Below are 19,107 nucleotides of genomic sequence, written 5' to 3'. Positions count from 1 at the left end.
GGAAGGCACTTTTCTGATGCCAGGTTTGCCAGTGCAAACCAGAGAGGATGCTGCCTTTTTTCTCTGCACGCCTGTGCTGGCTGCCTGCTCCCCCTGCTCTATCACATTAAATATGTGATAGAGCTCTATCACATTAAACTGCTCTATCACATTAAACTGCTTGCCCTGATTTTCCAACCTGCTCACAGCTTGCTCCCCCCTCAATTATAATCCGTCATTTCATGTTGGAGAAACCAAGTGCTAACTCTCATCAGTCCAACGTGTTACCTTTACTGGTAGGCAGGCTTTAAAAACAAGCACTTTATGGTGTTTCCCATTTTGGTAAAAGGCTCTGCACAAGCCTCTGCAGAGGTACCTGATTTTTTTCCTTCGAACCCATCCTTAAAACTCTTGCAAAAGTCGTGGCAACGGTCAAGCTGCTTCTACACTGTGAGTACTGGCAACTGTGGTTACCATTTTGGTCATTGTTCAGCAGCTGTATGCTAAGCTGCATCAAAAGGAACATGGCCAGCAGGTCAAGGGAGGTGATTCTCCCCCTCTAATCCACTCTCACGAGGCCCCGACTGCATGCAGCTCTGGGGCCCGCAACATAAGAAGGACATGGACCTGCTGGAGCAACTCCAGAGGAGACCACAAAGGTGATTAGAAGACTGGAGCACCTCTACTATGGAGACAGGCTGGAAGAGCTGGGCTTGTTCAGCCTGGAGAAGAGAAGGCTCCAGGGAGACCTTAGAGCAAGCCTTCCGGTACCTAAAGGGGACCTACAAGAAATCTGAAGAGGGACTTTTTACAAGGGCAGGTAGTGACAGGACAAGGGCTTTAAGCTGACAGAGGGTACATTTAGATTAAACATTAGGAAAAAAAATCTTCCCTGTGAGGGTGGTGAGGCACTGGCACAGGTTGCCCATAGAATCTGTGGCTGCCTTATCCCTGGCAGTGTTCAAGGCCAGGTTAGATAGCGCTGGGAGCAACCTGCTCTAGGGAAGGTGTCCCTGCTCGTGGCAGGGGGCTTGGAGCTGGGTGGTCTTTAGGTCCCTTCCAACCTAAACCATTCTATGATTCTATGCTTATTTCCACACACTGTGTTGCTCATCAAAATGCACCTTCATCACTTGTCTCGTATTTAGGCTGCAAATCTAAAAGGAGGGGATCACATCTCTTTTTTTTTTGCTTTGCCCCACTGTTACGTGCCACCACCTGTATTTCAAAAACCTCAGCGCTATGGCATCATCATGATCATTACAGTCATAACAGTAGCACTAAGGACTGGAGGAGAGAGTAGATGGTGTTTAGAGGCCACAGGCTTTTCTGTCCAGATTGTTTGAGAAGAAAAAAAATAATAGAAAAAGGAAAAGAGAGAACATTAGTTATTTGTTTAAAGGGTAATACAAAGGATGTTTTTTTGCACAAAGTTGTGGCCATGCCAAATTTCAAGTCTGGATTTTAGAAATATGCCTATTTTGCAAAATGAAAAAGAGGGACCAGGGCCTCTGAAATGTTCCTTTGTGTTTTACTTGTGCCTAGCAAGAAGAAAATGAACGTACACATGTGACAAAACAGCAAGTTACCCCTGACCCCATTTATGGCGCTTTTTCTTCATGGATAAATTCTCTGTAAGTCATCCCAAGTGACTAATGTCAGTTTAAATCATGTCATCTGAATTACTGGGAGAAGGTTCATGTTTAAAAACAAAGGAAAGCAAAAGGGTTATTTGGGCAACTTTTAAAAGTTGTAGTAACTGGAAAAGAGACTATGAACTTTTTATGAGAACTTCTCATTTTGACGGCTCCATTTTAAACCAGCAGATTAAAAGGTGATCATGAGCTAACACGATTTACTTTTGAAAGACTGTGCTAAGAAAGTCATCATTGTTGGAAGCTGAAAAGGAATTCAAGAACAGATAAATCAAAGAGTGTCTCTCTATAGTTTTTGATTTCTGAAGTCCATGTCTTGGTCATAGCTCTGCTTAACAGCCATGCACTTCTGTCTGACTCCCAGTTTTCCTTTTCAAGTTTGAACTAAAAAATAACAGGAAGAGTAAGGTCTCTTGCTCTCACACTGAAATTCAAACTGGAGTAGCTTTTTCAAGAGCAGAGCTTTATCAAGTACTGATTACATAAATCAGTTTGGAAGAAGGAAGTGGAATTACACCAAGAAGTTCAAAAAAATTACAGGAAACCAAGTGGGAAAAGGGTTTCCTATGTTATTTCCTTATGCAGAGTAAAGAACACCACCAATAGGATGTTTTCTAATGTATCATTTTCCAACTCCTTTGGAATGAAACTTGAACTATAGTTCAAGCCACTGGGAAACACCTTTTGGTTCCAAAATGTGCACATTTATCACTCTCTTCAAAGTAACTCCCAGAAAGCTTATTATATGCAGCCACTTTTGAGGTAACGACGTAATGTTAAATAATATGCTTCAGGTTTGCGTTGTATCATATCCTGTGTCCTTTGCTTAGATAAAAAGACTGACTTTCTTTGCTTTTGATTAAGAAGACTTGGGCTCTATTTGGTATTTAAATTAATGAAAATAGCCTTGCTGACTTCAGCATGAACTACCAAGCAATAACCAAAATTTCCTATTCACAATAGTGCCCAAACCTGCCATACGTAATTAAGAAATAATATGTAAAGCATATTACTATGTAAAGAAATAATATGTAAAGCATGAGTGAAAATGTGCTTGTTTTGTGAGATAAAGTGGCTATACCTTACTATGCTATTGTTTTGCACCAGCAGTCAATTCCAAGCACAAATACTGATGGATCAGAAACTAGATACCTGAATTACCTCACTAGTCATGTTACTTAACTGGCAAAATTCATCTGCTAAGTGGTAGAACGAAAGCATGCCTACAAAACATGGAAGCTCAGTTTGAAAAATAACACTTCAGATGATTAAGTAGTTTATGTAATAAAACTAAGATTATTCATACAAGTGGAGAATTATAAGGGCCGCACCACCAAAACTAGCATTCAGTGTTTTTCTCCACTTCTGAAGACACACATGATTTTGAAGAAGGTTTGAGGTTTGTTTTTTGGGGTTTTTGTTTGGCTTTTTGGTTTTGGTTGGGGTTTTGTTGGTTTGTGGGTGTTTTTTTTTTAATAAAGGACCATATGTGTCTGATTTTAGGATTTTTTTTTAAGGATGCCAGGCATCTGACAGTCTTTGTCTAAAAGTTTAAATAAGCAAGTTGTAAGCCTGTCCAGATGCCTCTGTGCAGCCTTCCTACCCTCAAGCAGATCGACACTCCTGCCCAATTTGCTGTCATCTGCAAACTTACTGAGGGTGCACTCGATGTCCTTGTCCAGATCATAGATAAAGATAGTAAACAGAATGTACAGTGTTACTGAATAAGAAACACCAGGACAGTATGATGACTGGCATCATCAGCGCAGCCCACAAAGAAAAGCATGAGACAAAACCACAGAAATGTGATTCTTCTGCCCCGAAGCCTTAAGAGTAGAGGATGCATGTGGAAATATGTCTGTGAACTGGGCAAAAGAGTGCCTTGGAACATCCTGAAAAAAAACACAGACCTTTCCTAAAAGAGTGTGAGCTGCTGGTAAGCACGAAAATGACAAATCGGGCCAGGTCTGGCCTTTATCGGTATTCATCAGTGAGATGGGGCATGAGAGAACCAGGCAGTCTCACTCCATTAGCATCTGTTTGGAAGCTGCACGGATCATCCGGCTTTCTTTTAAATATTGTGACATTTTGGATTTAAAGCACTATTTTCACACCTGAAAAGAATTATGTCCAGAGACAGAGATACCATAAATCTTCTGCTGCAACCTACAAGAGTGGAACAGAAAACCAATAGACATAACAAAGAAGGAAAGGAAGCCCATCAAGACATCTCCTTGGCAAGCAAGGGTTGAGACAGAAATTTGATTGCCCTCCATAAGGAGCAAAAATACCTGCAGGAGCAACTGTGAGGTGGTCAATAAAGTCCAAGTGACAATTTTGGCAGGGTGCCACTTAGGATATGGGTGATGATTACACAAGAAGTGGTCAGCGGTGATGATGGGGCCACTGCCTGACGGCGTGTCATTGAGAAAACAAGTTCAGATAGAGTCTTCCTTTCAAAAACAGACATTTAATTCTTCCAATAGGATAGTATAACACATGAAAATTACACATGCATTTGGGATGAGGAATTACCTGCGCAGCAGTGTAGACTCTGAGTCTGGACTTGAGACTATGAGAGAGCATAGCTGGGGGTAAGAGTAGACGTGGCTAACAGCCATGAGATGATTATTGCAATCGAGGCTATTGCCTAGATACCCACCAGTGATTCATTCTTATTTTTCCAAGGCACCGTTTTATTGTGTTTCTCCACCCCATCACCCCGTAAATTCTCTCTGGATTTATTGACTGCCAATACAATTTATTTTCCCAGTTTTCTGGATATGGGTTTGGCCCAGTGTTCCTTAAGTATTTAGTAACAAGCTTCAGAAACTGAATGTGGCCCTTTTCTGCCAGAACACATGTGGCGCAATGTTTGCAATGCCACCTGTCTTGGAAAATACTTTAAAGCACAAAGTTAAAAGTCATTACTGCAGTCAAACAGAGTCTGAAGTCTCCAAGGAGAACAAAAACTGCAAGAATGGGGTATACTGAGAAAGACCGTTAGCAAAATCAAACTGTCTTCCCTCCAAAGGGAAACAAAGATGGCAAGGAAAGAGTCTCTTATCCAGAAGAAGTGATCTTAGAAAACTGAAAGAAATTATTTGCTTAGGTACCTGCTGTGTTCCACTAAAAAGTCTTTGATAAACTGGTATCGTTGTTTATTCTGTTAATGCTGATGAAAGCTATTTGATTATAGCTGTAAAAAACCTCTATAAAATCTTCAACAAAAACCACATGTTGTGGCAGAGGCCTTTAGAAATAAAAGACATTTTAAACATACTTTGAAGACAGCCTAATGCCGTTGTTTTCTTTCAAGCTGAAAGGGGATGTACTGCATTGTTCCAAGACTCAAGAATCACAGATACATTATTTATCAGTAATTAGGGTTCTTGTACTGTATTTCTACCTATACATAGAGCAGAGTGATCATACTCACTAGGCAAAAAAAAGAAGCAAAAGGCAAAAGCAATTATGCCTGGTTTTCCATTGTGTTCAAGGACAGTATTATTCATACATATTTTGGTGATTCAGATTATTCTGGTTTGTATTATGTAAAGCATCTAGGAGATGTTGCACAGTGCGAGGTAATGTCACAAGAAGGAAAGTGCCTTTTGACAGCAGAAAAATGTCTTTTGAGAACCAGAAAAATGGCCACATTTACAAGTCAATATGTAAAGCATAGCAACCACCAGCAAAATTGTTTGCTTCTCTTTGAAGGGGATCACAGATGTGACTGTTTAGTTAAACCCCACAGTCCCTGATAACCAGCATGGTGAATTTGGTGGAACAACAGAAAAAAAGCACTTTTCTTCACATGCCTTAGCCACTGAATGAGCATATGCGCCAAATTCAGGCCCCAGGGAATGTTCCCAGCAGGCCCTAAGGAAAACTCACCCTCTTATTCTAGGTCAGACATGCCTATAAATGAAGCCTGGTGAATATATTTTTTTTAACATGCTCTTAATCATCCCGTTAATGATCCACATTAAGTATAATCCAGGATAAAATATTTCCCATATATTCATAGAATCATAGAACAGTTAGGGTTGGAAAGGACCTTAAGATCATCAAGTTCCAACTCTCCTGCCATGGGCAGGGACACCTCACACTAAACCATGCCACTCAAGGCTCTGTCCAACCTGGCCTTGAACACCACCATGGATAGAGCATTCACAGCTTCAATGGGCAGGCCCATTCCAGTGCCTCACCACCCTTACAGTAAAGAACTTCTTCCTTATATCCAATCTAAACTTCCCCTGTTTAAGTTTGAACCCATTCCCCCTTGTCCTATCACTACAGTCCCTGATGAAGAGTCCCTTCCCAGCATCCCTATAGGCCCCCTTCAGATACTGGAAGGCTGCTATGAGGTCTCCACGCAGCCTTCTCTTCTCCAGGCTGAACAGACCCAACTTCCTCAGCCTGTCTTCATACAGGAGGTGCTCCAGTCCCCTGATCATCCTCGTGGCCCTCCTTTGGACTTGTTCCAACAGTTCCATGTCTTTTTTATGTTGAGGACACCAGAACTACACACAATACTCCAGGTGAGGTCTCACGAGAACGGAGTAAAGGGGCAGGATCACCTCCTTCGACCTGCTGGTCACGCTCCTTTTGATGCAGCCCAGGATTCAAAGGGAATGTGACTCCTATATACGCTGTGGTAAGCAGATCATTACCACATTCAGTAATATTAGTCTCTTGCAATCTACCTGAAATTATGTATCAGTGTTCTTTCCATAAGCCAGTAGCAGCAGGCTACTGTTTGAAGATCCTTATTGATTATGGCTGGTGCATATATAACTTGTGCTCAAGGCCAGGCTAGATGGGGCTTTGAGCAGCCTGGTCTAGCGAAAGGTGTCCCTGCCTGTGGCAGGGGGGTTGGAACAAAATGATCTTTAAGGTCTCTTCCAATCCAAATCATTCTATGATTCTATAATTGCAAATGTTACCTGACAGCCAAACATCTCTTTTTGGTACTAGCACTAACTAATCAGATGACTGTGTTACTTGCTTTGAAATACAAAATCAAAATCTTCTAAAGTAATATAAGGAAGGAAAGCAGGGTGCCAGTTTCCTTTCTGTATGACTTATGAACAACTTGTGATACTGGATCCCACGTTGAATTGCCTTTTTTCTTTAACAGTATACAGCATTTATTTGCTAAAGGCTACTATTTCATTTACATTTATATGTATCTCAGAGCTGTTATTACAATACAATTTTTATACAACTAATATTATCCTATCCAAAACAACTATACATATGTAGTCTTAATCACAAAGCAATTTTGATGGACCTTAGCGTATAAAAGGCATTATTACATCATGTGTTTGAAATGCAGATGTATCTGGGATAGACTGCTGTGATCTATCTGGTTCAGTAGTTCACAGCAGTATTTATTCTTCCTCCAGATTAATGGATCCAATTCTCAGCAAAAATATAGCCCCTTTATCGTGCTCTGCCAATAGGAAATCCCTAAGAAAAATGTTAATAGAAAACCAGGGTAAAAAAGCATAGAAGGAATAAGTTCTGCACACACAACTTCCCTCAGAAAAGAGAGTTGAGGAAGTAGGATTAATTAAAATATCCCAGAATAATCTCAACTCAGATCAGAAACAAGGAAAGCTCCTGTTGGTGCCCTCAAACGTTGTCAAGTAAAATAAACCTCTGCTATCACCCCAAGTGAAAAAGAACTGTAAACTGGCCTGCTGGAGTTCACGAGTAATTTCAAGGGTGTAAGGGCACAAGGTACAATTGCCAAATGGGGACTGACCAGGACTATCGCAACTGCCAGAGAGCACTCGTGTGACTCTTGAATGACTCACACCAAGGCTGACCATTTGTTCAAAGTTGCCACAAAGCATTAAACTGAATATGTCATCAAACTGAATAAACTAGAGCCACAAAAGACAGTGTTTTTCCACTCACTTCTAGTAGAAGTCCACCTTCTTGTACAGCAGTCTTGTTAGATACGTTGTCTTCTTTTATCGTTTGGCCAACTTGCTTCTTAAAGTGCTTTTCTTGAATGGCTGTTGAAAAGAGTTATTATCAATTTAGAAATCATAATGATTAGGGCTGCTAGACTAAAATTCTTTTTTAGGCACTTAAGATGCATTGATTTAATTGGGAGTTACTGCCTTTGTGGTCTGGATCCCAGTTACTAACAACTTTCTTTTGCTGTGAGGGAGATAGATACATATTTGGCAGTCCAGATGGTTTTTATATGAAATATCTATCACATTTTTTATTGAACATATTTTTTCCATTAGTGTACTCTACATAAAGCAACAACCAAAACCCACAGGAAAGAAACAAAAGAAAGTTAGCAAGTTGTTTTGTTTATAAGAATATGTATTATGACAATATAAAGAAACATCTATATAGCTCAGAAGACAAGGCACTGAAATGAGTTCCTTATTTTCAGTGCTGACCTTCTTGGCATCAGATTATTTTCAGTCTCACTTTACCCTCTTCTACGAGTCTGAGAATGAATGTAAGATTCAAGGGAAGGTTCTTAAACTGTTTCATTTTTAAACAGAGGTTTAAAGTTTGTTTTTAGCAGGCCACTTACCACATGAAATTCATTAAAATCTCTCGCTATAGATTAAAATTGCATGTTTTTTTCCTCATAATAATGAAAGCCTTCATGGGAGTCAAAACTGGTGAGTGCTTCCTGCACATGGGTTATCATTGCTTGATCTGAAATATCTTTTAATACTCCATATTGATATATATCACAAAAAAAAAACCTGAAATACAACGCCATTTCTGGGGATAATGAAAGAATCTGAGAAGGCTGACACCACTTGATACATTGGGCTCCTGCATCATCTAGGGAGTATGACATGAAGCTGTCGTTACCATTTGCTCAGTAAAAATTGAGTCAGCTTCACTCCTGCTGCCCCGTCCCAGAGATGGGTCATACAAATATACAAGTAGCAAGCAGAGATTCAGTTTTCTGTTTGTTCTCCTTTCAATGGAGAGAATTAGAGAGGAGAAAGTACCAATGACATTAGTTAGGACATTTGATACATATTGTCCCTTCCAGCTAAAGGAGAGCTGGAGCAGCCACAGCCTGAGATGGTTAATCTCAAATTAATCCAAAAAAAAAAAAAAAGGTTGGCACAAAAAGGAATGGTTTACACCAAGTCAGAATATGAAGAGGAGACAGCCAGCAAGCCTTTGATGCTCCTGAGCTTGCAGCTAAAATTCATGACATTTAATGGGATTTAAATTTTTAGTAAGATACCAAATTAAGAAAAAGGTATATATTTTTCAGTAGTTTGAATGATACTGATCTAAACAGAGTCACAAAGGGCTGTGACTCAATTTAACAGCCTAGTGAGGGACTGTTGCAAGATCCTTACAATAGATCATAGCAATGCAGAGCCACTCTGACTGAATATCCATGCTGGTTTTTAGCTTACGTTGTACATATTTGCCGCCAGTGATAATGTCGGTCATTACCCCAAAGCAATCATTTCAAATGTATAATTAGATGTCATAAATCCCTCCCCTGGGCATGGGAAAACACATCAGGAAAATCCTAAGCTGCCTAAACCAGATCCCTACCCATGTTTTCCAGCCAAAACAATATTGTGATTTCAGACGTGTAAGCAAGGCTGCTATCAACGGGACACACAGATTCTTCAATCTTCATTTTCACTTTTGTATACCTTTTGGACTAACTGGAAACAGTTGTGCTATTTTCCCCCATGTCAGCCAAGCCTTCTGCTACTCCTGTCCATAAGAACAGACACGTGGACACTCATGCCAATCATTTTTAAAAGCCCAGCCCCTATTCCAAGGGCATCTTTCAGAGTTTTCGCTCTCAGAGGGGATGGTTTTGTGATTACTGCCACAGCAGTTTGCAGGCTTTGTGCAGGTTAAAGGACAGACAGGGAGGGGTGCGAGGAAAAGAAGGTTTATTTTTGTGATGTGCTCCTCTGGCGTTGTGAAAATTCCACCAGTTCAAACTTCATCGTTAGTGGAAACTATTATTCTACCCGACTGAGAGGGCCAGAGCTCCCTGCCTGTTTGTTAGCCTTCAGGCTCACACAAACACAGAAGCACAAGAGATGTTTGTTCCACAGCTTGTCTGGCTACTATAAATTCCATCTCCAAATGGAAAGTATTTTAATGTTATTTTGCCAGCTAGAGTTACCCATATGTTAGGCCACACACATCCGTTTCATAATATACCCTACTCATTGGCCTGGACTGCAAGGAGACCCATTGTACCGTCAAAGACAAATGACACCCCTCATGCCAGGCATCAAGAGCTCCTCGGAGGCAGGGACATTTGTTCCTTGCACCTGAGGCAGCAGAGCCATGGCTCACTGTTCATTCTTGTTCTGCCTCCCTGCACTGAAACACGTTAATCCACCCAGGACTGGCTGATACTGCAGGAACAGCTCAGGAGAAATACTACTGCTGGTGATAGCCTGTCACCAGGAGAAAGGGGAGCAAGACAGGCAGAAAACCACACAGATCCCCCAAATGAATGAGGAGGAAGAAACGCACAACATGACAGGGTGAGGAGGGGAAACTGCAAGATGGTACCTAGCTAGGCAGAAAAATAGGAAAAAGAAAACAGCATCCTAGCTATACCCCTGTCACCACCAAGAATCTAGAGGGAGAACTGAAGGCAAGTATTGGTTATGAGAGGCAGCTTGATATCAAAGGCCCTGATGCCAATAGAGCTGTGGTTAAGCTTAGACATTACATAAAATGGTGGCCCTGTGGAGCAACGGTAAAGCCTATGATGCAGAAGACAAATGAAAGACTGGAGAATACAGGGGGCTGTCTCTAGTAGGCAGGGAGGAGAAAACTGTGGAGAGCTAAAGGATAACAGACAGCAAAGGATGAGTCAGTGACCTGAGGGGAAAACCAGCTGCTGGTGTTCCTATATATCAAGAGTGGGGCAAGGAAGACACTGATATTGCAGGCAGTCTGGTGAATGCTGCTGGCTGTAAATAAATAAATAATTTGGAAAGTTTTACCTTTATGGAGCCATGGACTGCTTTTGATGGGAGAGGCAAGCCTTGAGACTATATTATCATCAATCCAGAGCAGAGTGCTCACCTACCAGATTCAAAACTGGCAGACTGAAGAGATGTGAAGCTGGGACAGCAGAGACCTGTTTCTATGCATAACTTCTCTAGCCTGCGCTTCCAGATCACAAAATAAAACAGAAGATGGAGCTGTTCTGCCAAAGAAGATGAATGAGGGAATTGATGCCACAGGGTGATAAACACAATGTATACATGTACCAGGGCTGACAGTTCTGCAAGTTCATGCTATCTAGTGAGCATGGTGCAATCACAGGCAACACTGAAAGCCCTCAAGTTTGGAAACACTGGGTCCTACAGAAAGACAACACTGTGGAAATGTACAGGTCCGGGGGGGGGGGGGGGGGTGTGTGTGGCAGGGTTGGGAGAGGGCAGGGAGGAAGAAGAGAGTGAAAAAAGTAAAGAAAAATGGCCAGTGCAACTTCCTGGAGGAAAGGTACCGGATCCAAGAACATTGGTCCAAGTTCTGAGCTGAACGAGATGAAAAGGGTGGAAATGAAAAAATAATGTAGAGTTAGAACTGACAGTTAATTAACAGAGGAAAAAAAGTCCACAAAAGGGATGGTAAGTTTGGCTGAAGGAGTATGCGACTATCGCAGGCAGTGCTGCTGAGCTTGTCACAGCTGCACTGTCTCTCCCCAGAGCACTGAGATCTCTTTTGAGCCTCCAGTTCTGATGTGAGCATCGCTATCTGCATTTGCAAACCCCTTGGCTTGAAAACCAAATCTGGAATATTGTAAAGAAGAGAAAAGCTGCCTGACACTTTAAAGTCTATAGGAGCATTATGAAACCAGCCGCTCCCTTTCCCCCAGAAATAACAGAACATTTATTTGTTGTGGAACACTGTATTCTTTCAGAGGGATGGAATTTCAGGAGTCTTAAAACTGAACTTTTCAAAGCCATGGGATTACATTCTCCAGAGTGTTTCTATACCTCTTCCTGCACAAGCACAACCTTCTTTCTTCAGAAAATAATTGGTAAATTTACCTGCCATGCTAAGCTCTGTAACCAACTGATGTGTGGTCAAACCATAGCCCAGCCAACCCAGGAGCCTTGCACTGCTCAGGCTACCTGCATCAAGCAACAGCACAGGCAAGAAATGAGCAGTGAAAGGGTGCTGTTTCTTACCTGAGCACCTTGCCTGGGTTCATCTGAGGTGTAAGAAGGGGGTATCTCTTCTTTCTTCAGACTCAGTATGATGTAGGCCTATCACTTTCAAGCCCTTCTATAATGGGTACCTGTGAGACCATTTCTCTCCAGTGATGCCAAAGGAATACATTTTTTTGGCTGTTTTATTTAAATGGACAGATGAAAATACCTGAATGTGGCTTGCAGCTTGCATGTTCAGAGATACTGCTTTATGCATACAAGTCTTACTTTTAGTAACTATTATTTGAAAGGAAGTGAAAACAGGGTCTTTCTTCCTGGATCTTTTAGCTGCAGGAAGAATCAGCTATGTGTTACCCTGAATGGTAAGAAAACAAAACAAAACAACTAGGAAACACTTGGTGTGAGCAATTCTGATTAACAAACCCACAGCCATGAACTGAAATGGTCTGTTTCCTCTGCGTTACAGAGAACACTGAGTGACAAGAAGGACAGGGATTATTAGATGCACGCTGAAATTAAACAATATACAACATAAAGAATGGCTATTATACATTGCCAAACGATATGAAAGGGATGTTTGCACTCTGGAATGCAACAACATATAGGTTGCATGAACATTTTGGGAAAGAAATCAGCACCGACATGCACCCTCTGAATAAAAGATGCATGATGCTCAGTCCTGTTGCAGAGGCTACCAGAGTGCCAGATGAAATTATGCTAGCAATAATGCAAAGTTTTTCTTCCCAACTTAGTGGTTTTCTCAGTCTGCTTCTTCTTAAGAGATGCTTTGAAATCTGACTGCCCTTTGAAGTTTCCCGAGTACAGCATGACATTTATTTAAGGTACAAACTGAACTGTTTGTTTTCCAGATCCCATCCCCTCTTTCATTCAGAACCACTTTGCCCCTTTCCCTCATCCATTTTTCCCCGTGCAAGAAGGGCATCAAAGGATGCTCCTGCCCGGCAACTCTCTTCTCCCTGCAGCCCTTGTGCAGACCTAGTGGGGACGCGTCACCCCCTTTAGACTGCAGCCTGTGTTCCAGCCCCGTCCAGAGAAGCCCTTTTGAAGGGCAGGCAAGGGGAGGAGAAGTCCCTGCTGCGGAGGAGGCAGACTGCTGACTAACCTCAGCCCCGCTGTCACGCAAGCCGCTCCGCCTGTCAATCTCCCTGCGGCTCTGACAGGGGCCTGGCGCCCGTTCAAACCCTTGCGTGCGAGCAGACGAGCCGCATTACCCTATGAAGTATTTCATAATAACAACAGCTGTTAAATATTGATGACTCCTGGCAAGCGCTGAATGCTTTTCGAGAAGGTTAAGCCTTCGTGGAATGGAACCTAATTCATATATACTGGAACAGATATCTGGAAGTTGCCTAAAAAAAGCAAAGGAGCTTAAAGGAAAGGATCAGAAAAATAACCCTCGTGCAACAGGGAGAGGGGAGAAAACCCACAGTGTGAAAGGTGAGGAGTATTTCCCTGGAGTCAAATCCTTTTGCAGTGAGAAAAACGCTGCTGGAGAGATCATCAGAATGGTTGGTTTCACTGTGTTCCACTGGACAGTTTTGTTTCTTTAGGAATTATTGTGGAGGAGATAAACTTTCTAAAACAGCGACCCAGCTGCCACTGCTGTCTGTGTATGTAAAAGTACACATGGAAATTATTTCTACGGAAAAAAACATAGAAAAGAGGGAGAAAGCTTGCATTCCTGAAGTTTTTCTGCAAACATCAGCCCTGAGAGATCTGGCTTGTTAAAAGATTTAGTAGTGATCAGACAAGGTATTAAGGATGAGATCTGAGAGGGTTTCCAGCAGGCAAGAAAGGGGGAAGGGTGAGCCCCTTGCCTTGGGCAAGCTCTGATGTGCTCTCCTCCAGTTCCCAGAAGAAAACCCCCTCTTCCCCACTCTGCCCTCTAAAACCCATCAGTCCAATCTTTTCCCTCTTGACTTAACTGTTAAGCAAGGTTGTGTCAGGAAGGGAATCAGTTTGGGGTAGGAGTTCATGTTATGCAGACTGAGTCTTTGGACAGAGCTGATGTGATTCCAGGGCACACAGTACCAGGCAGTCCAGCAAAAAGGCAGCGTCAGAGTCAGGGTGTGGGCGAAAGAAAAGAAACATAAACTGAGCTCTTCTTGAGGAGGCGACCAAGTCAGGGTATTTCTTTCTTGCACGTGAAAAAGAGGTCTGTGTGCCTTTGCAGAGCACAGTTTAGGTGAGGCAAGCTGAGATGCTGAAAACTACCTGCTTATATCCACTTGTGCTGTGGAGCAAAGAGATCTGCGAAGCTTTAGGAAAGTATTTTACCTGTGGGGAACCCAGGCATCTATTGAGTCAAGATAGGGACTCACGGAAACTTAGGAAGTTGTAGGTTGGAAGGGACCTTTGAAGGTCATCTGGTCTACCCCACCCTCATCAAAATAGCTAGGCAGGTTTCTGAGGTTTTTCGTGGAGTATCCCCAGTGATAGATGCTTCACATTCACTCCAGGAAAAATTTCATTATTTAATTAGAAACAGGATTAATTTTGCAAGATAAGAGCTGCTTGTGGGTTTAGGTGAATGAGCATTAGGATAAGCTCTGAGTGGACACTCCCTGCTTCCAGAACTCTTGGTCTGTAAAATGTGTAGAGTAACTTAAGAAATGTTAAGAATGGTTAAGTGGTTGTCATGAAAAGTGTGGTACATGGAGAATATGTGAATTAAGTTATTAGCTATTCTTATAATGGGTTTTGATGGTTTATTCTGTATCTTCACAACTGGCTCACAAGAAACCACACCTGTATTTTTGTGTAGTCTGGGGCTGTAATATCTCACTTATTCTATAATTTCTGAGGGACCACAGACCCAAAGAAAAGCTGTGCCTCCACGAGAAACCAAATTGTGTGCTAACTACACAAGCAACAGACTCAAAAGAACTTATCTAGAAAGCACATTTCCTCTCTACAGCTTACTGTTGCAACCTTCCTCTCTTCATATGACTTAACAGATGATCTTCCCAACAGAAAACCCCACGTTGTGCATTGGCAAAGAAGATATATGAGAGTTCTGTCTGCATCATTGTGAGTAAACATTTGAGTTATCAGTTGGTCTGATAGATTGGCTTATATTGGCTATAAGACTGCCAAAGACATGTAGTCCTCTTAAATTATCCTAAGATACAAAACTTATTCCAAGTAATTGTCCTCAGTTTCATCTTCATCATTCCATTTGATTACCTGCTAATTTAAATATAATTATTTGATGATGCGGACTTATTGATTTATAGATTCAGTCCTGGGGCCTTAATTTCATCCCTGCATTATTCCATTCTTAGAGTAATTAAGCTGTAATACATTAGCTTGTCTGAGTGTGGATTTGCTTGAGCACCCTTTTGAATAAATCCATAAAAGGTAAAAACAAATGGGTTATTCTGTCAAACTACAAAATGGATCACAAGCCTGAATTATCAGCAACTCTGAGTAAGAAACCTGCAAACCACTTAGTCCACTTTCAAATCAATACCCACATCCCTCATCAAAATTACAATGATTTCAACAAATTCCTTGTCCCTTAAGTCGTGAGTTTGTAATTTACATGTTCATTATTCAGAATCGAAATATGAAGCAAGTTTAGTGTAGAAAAAAATCAATTTAAGAAAACTATCCTGTATTTAGAAAGCTTGCTCAACATTGGTTAGCTTAAGAGTGAAGGACCTCATAATATACAGTCAATGTAGATTTATGTTTGTTTTACCCTAAATTCCATTTTCTTTTGTACTACACTCTGACAGACTGCATGTTAACTCACTCTGTATAACAATTCAGACTTCACCAAACTAATCCACATCAGCCTTAAGTGTACTGCAGTGTGTTCTGACCTGCCACATCCTGATTGCTTGAGTGGGATCTCTGCAGATCCCACTGATCATGATATATATACATACATATTCAGAGGAAGAACACATCAGGACACATTGATTCTAGGATCTATGGAGCAGATGACCTATCAAAACAACTTGCAGGGCTTCCCCATTCTTCTAAGTGTCCTTCATGATGGCTTGTTGCCTGAAGAGCTGTTCATCTTTTCCCTTGTCCAGATATTTTAGAAAATCTCTATAGTGAAACATAAAGTTTAGTTTCTCTATACCCTTTGAATTCCCAGCACTTTGTCTCTCTGTGGTCCAATAGTGTAGTCCTCTTGATACGGCTCATATTATTTCAGTGACTCGAAGCCATTTTTTCACTGGTTTGGTTATCCCAATGAAAATAATACAACAGTGGACATTGGGGTCCACAGCAGAGGCAGCTACCTTTTGAGGAGAGGCTAAAATGCCTGTGACTGTTTACTGAGGAGAGAGGGATGAGGGGAGATGAAACAGAGGTTTGCGAAAGTTTAAAGGCAATGAATAAACTGAATGCAGAACTGCTGTTCACCCAACCCCACAACATGAGGACTGTGAAGTGCTCAGTGACAGCAATACGAGAATGCTTTAAAGCAGACAAAAGACAGCAATTTTGGAGATGAGTATTCCAGACTAGATGGACCACGGGTGTGACACAGTAGTACATTTCTTATGTTGTTATATTGTCACTGCAATGCCACGGCCTTGTCCAAGAAATCTGCTGCAGACAGAAAATAAACAACAGATGAACAAGAGCAGCGTCTGTGACTTGAAACAAAGTATATCACAGAATTGACAAGAAAAATTAGAACCTTATGAGAACACTTGTATGTGACTAAATTTAAGCATACGATGAGACCAGATTGTGACCAATCACTGCATCCAAACAAACAATCAAATTTTTTTTATGATAAATAGCCTATAGAAATAAATTTGAGCCTGAAATATTTTTCAGAAACATAAGTAAGGAGACCACAATCCACTTTTGCTGAAAGGACAGCTAAGAGAAAAGCTGTGTGTGCTCGTGCATAAGAAACTACAGTCTACTGGAATCTTCCCCACTTTAAAAATGGAGACTATAAGAATTGCATCTTACAGAAGAAATGCAATGAAATCAGGATAAAAGATTTATCTTGAGACTATCAGAGCATTTTTAGTCTTGCTGGCTGCAGAAGATGTGCACTGTTTTACCCTCTTCAATTTAGATCTACAGTTTAGAACATTTAGTAGATCAATCCCTGAAGAAAGAAATCAAATCAAAGACCAAGCATGAAAAAACATGCAACTAGGAAAGTGTATGAGAAAACAGTTCTCCCTCTTCCTGATTAAATCAACCTAACAACTACTGACTTATGTGAGAGTTACTTGACCCTTGCTGATCTTTTTGGATTTGATAACCTCTTCTCCAGGCCTATGTTTCAAACAGACTGTCTACTGAGCTTCCACTCCTTAATTTCTACCGCTTTTATAAAAACCTTGTCCCTTTATAGTTTCATTTATCCCACTCTTCATGGAAAGTAAAGGGCTAAATTCGTACCTGCTGGCTCCAGAGACGCTATCTCTTCGGAGAGAGTTGAAAGAGCATGTGCCACTAGGCCAGTATATCACCCAAGAGACTGTTTAAAAATAGCCAAAGCATACAATCTGGAGAGGATAAAGAAAACCTTTAAGATGAAATAAACATTGCATCTAAAATATTCATGCTGAGACCTTAGTGCACAGGATGTGCATATGTTACCCAGAAAACCAAATCTGGCTTCGCTGGTTTCAGTGGCAAAAATATCATCAGAGCAATTCCTTAATATCTGCTTTATATAGCAGCCATACTGTAGCCAATATTAGAGGCACAGACGCATTTGCTTTCCAGTGTACTTTAAATAGGTAAAAATAACACGCTTGACAGAAGAAATACAAGATTCTCCTCCTGTAAGTCAGCTGGATACCACAGCACACGACACTCTTTCTACAGCAGAGCAGATTTGCTTTGGTCTTTTCTGCTGTCTGTGGAGACTGCCATGATGAGATTGACTGTATGAAGCCATGAGATGTTAAATGAACCTAAGGAACTATGGCTGAGAGGTCCTTGAGCTTTGGCTTTTCCACTTCAGGAAGTAAAAGAACATGCCAAGACAAGATACAGGCAAATGAACCATCAGGATCAGTATCAAAAATTTCAAAACACTCCTTCAGAATCATTTTTCAGGACCATTTTAAGACACTGAACTGTATTCCAGAACTTTTTAGAATGCTGAAGAAAATCAGTAGCAGGAAAATCTTACGTAAAAGCTCAGAATGAAGAACAATACAACACCAGAAGTCAAAAATTGAACTACCAGAACCCTAAATTGATAATGTTACAATCCCTGGATACGTTCAATGTGGTTTTATGCACATTAAGATTTAGCGTATGCATTTAAAAACTAGTCCTGAAAAGGTATCCAAACAGATGGGCCTTGCTCCCAACTGGAATCACTTGTAAGTCAGAGGGCCTGCAGAGAAGATATTATGGTTGGGTCAAAAATAAATTGCTTTGCAGAACAGGAACCTTCTGCAGAAGCAGAAAATGCATAGACATTATGTGTTCAATTACTACAAGAACATTCATTTTTCACTTACTCACAAACGTTTTGCTTTGTCTTTTCTCACAGCTAGGTTCCACGCTCACTAGAAGATACCAAGCAGATCCTAAAGACCCTAAGAAATCCAGTAGTGGGCTTACATGTTCTCTCCCCATTAGTGCTAGAGAAATCAAGGTTTTTGACAATCCCTCGGTCAATGACCAGAATTAGGACCTTCAATTTTAATAAGCATAATAAAAAATACTGTCTTTTAAAAAGGCAGAAAAGTTAACATTTGAGTGCCACACAAAGAGAGAGCACTATGCATATAGTAGCTCTGCTTTGATTTGCCTTTTCAATTTTTAAAAACAGAGATGACTTAGATGTACTGATAAAATTAAAAGGCAGCCACAGCGTTCTTATCAGACTTGTCCCATATGAAAACAAGGAACAACCAAACAATGTTCTGTATTTCAGAAACAAAGTTCTAGCTAGTAAAATATAACCTTTTCTCCAGTTTCTAATCTTCTGTGTATGTGTCATTGACTTGAACAGGCAAGTCTGAGAAGATGCCTGCTACCTTGACTCATAGCAAGCTACCAAAGAAATAATGAGTATTCCTTGTGGGATAAGGACAGGAAACTAGTCTCTCACTGATAAAACATATAAGATTGCAGCCTCAACTTTCAAGGCAATTATATTTAATTACAGCTTTCACTGACTGATCAATACTAGGTGAATAGTATGTATACAGAGAATTAGGATACACAAATTATTTCTAGTGCTTCTTATTCTGTCAAGGTCTTCTAGATGAAAACTGGTGATTTCTTACCTACTGTCTCATTCAGTCTGTATTACACTC

General features: G+C 40.9%; 1 protein-coding gene across 2 annotated transcripts in view; it reads right to left on the bottom strand.

Annotated features, from left to right (window-relative positions):
* AHRR (aryl hydrocarbon receptor repressor) overlaps nucleotides 1–19,107 on the bottom strand; it is an 88,236-nt gene that overhangs the window by 21,725 nt on the left and 47,404 nt on the right. Inside the window, exons 1-2 of one of the 2 annotated variants that reach the window (XM_057423106.1) lie at nucleotides 11,834–12,076; nucleotides 7,563–7,663 (exon numbers count right to left, since the gene is read on the bottom strand). Coding sequence is in view for 1 of the 2 variants with exons in the window: in XM_057423105.1 (XP_057279088.1) it covers nucleotides 7,563–7,663 (101 nt within the window). In the remaining variant the exon portion in view is untranslated. Of the gene's footprint in view, nucleotides 1–7,562; nucleotides 7,664–11,833; nucleotides 12,077–19,107 lie in introns of those variants that run through there. The other variant, XM_057423105.1, reaches the window with a different exon arrangement.

Source organism: Pezoporus wallicus, unplaced genomic scaffold, assembly GCF_028554395.1.
Source record: "Pezoporus wallicus isolate ANWC-B61680 ecotype Strahan unplaced genomic scaffold, APGP_CSIRO_Pwel_v1 contig_749, whole genome shotgun sequence".
Lineage (NCBI taxonomy): Eukaryota > Metazoa > Chordata > Aves > Psittaciformes > Psittacidae > Pezoporus > Pezoporus wallicus.
Note: the sequence above shows the minus strand (reverse complement) of the source record. Positions and strands in the feature narration are given on the sequence as shown.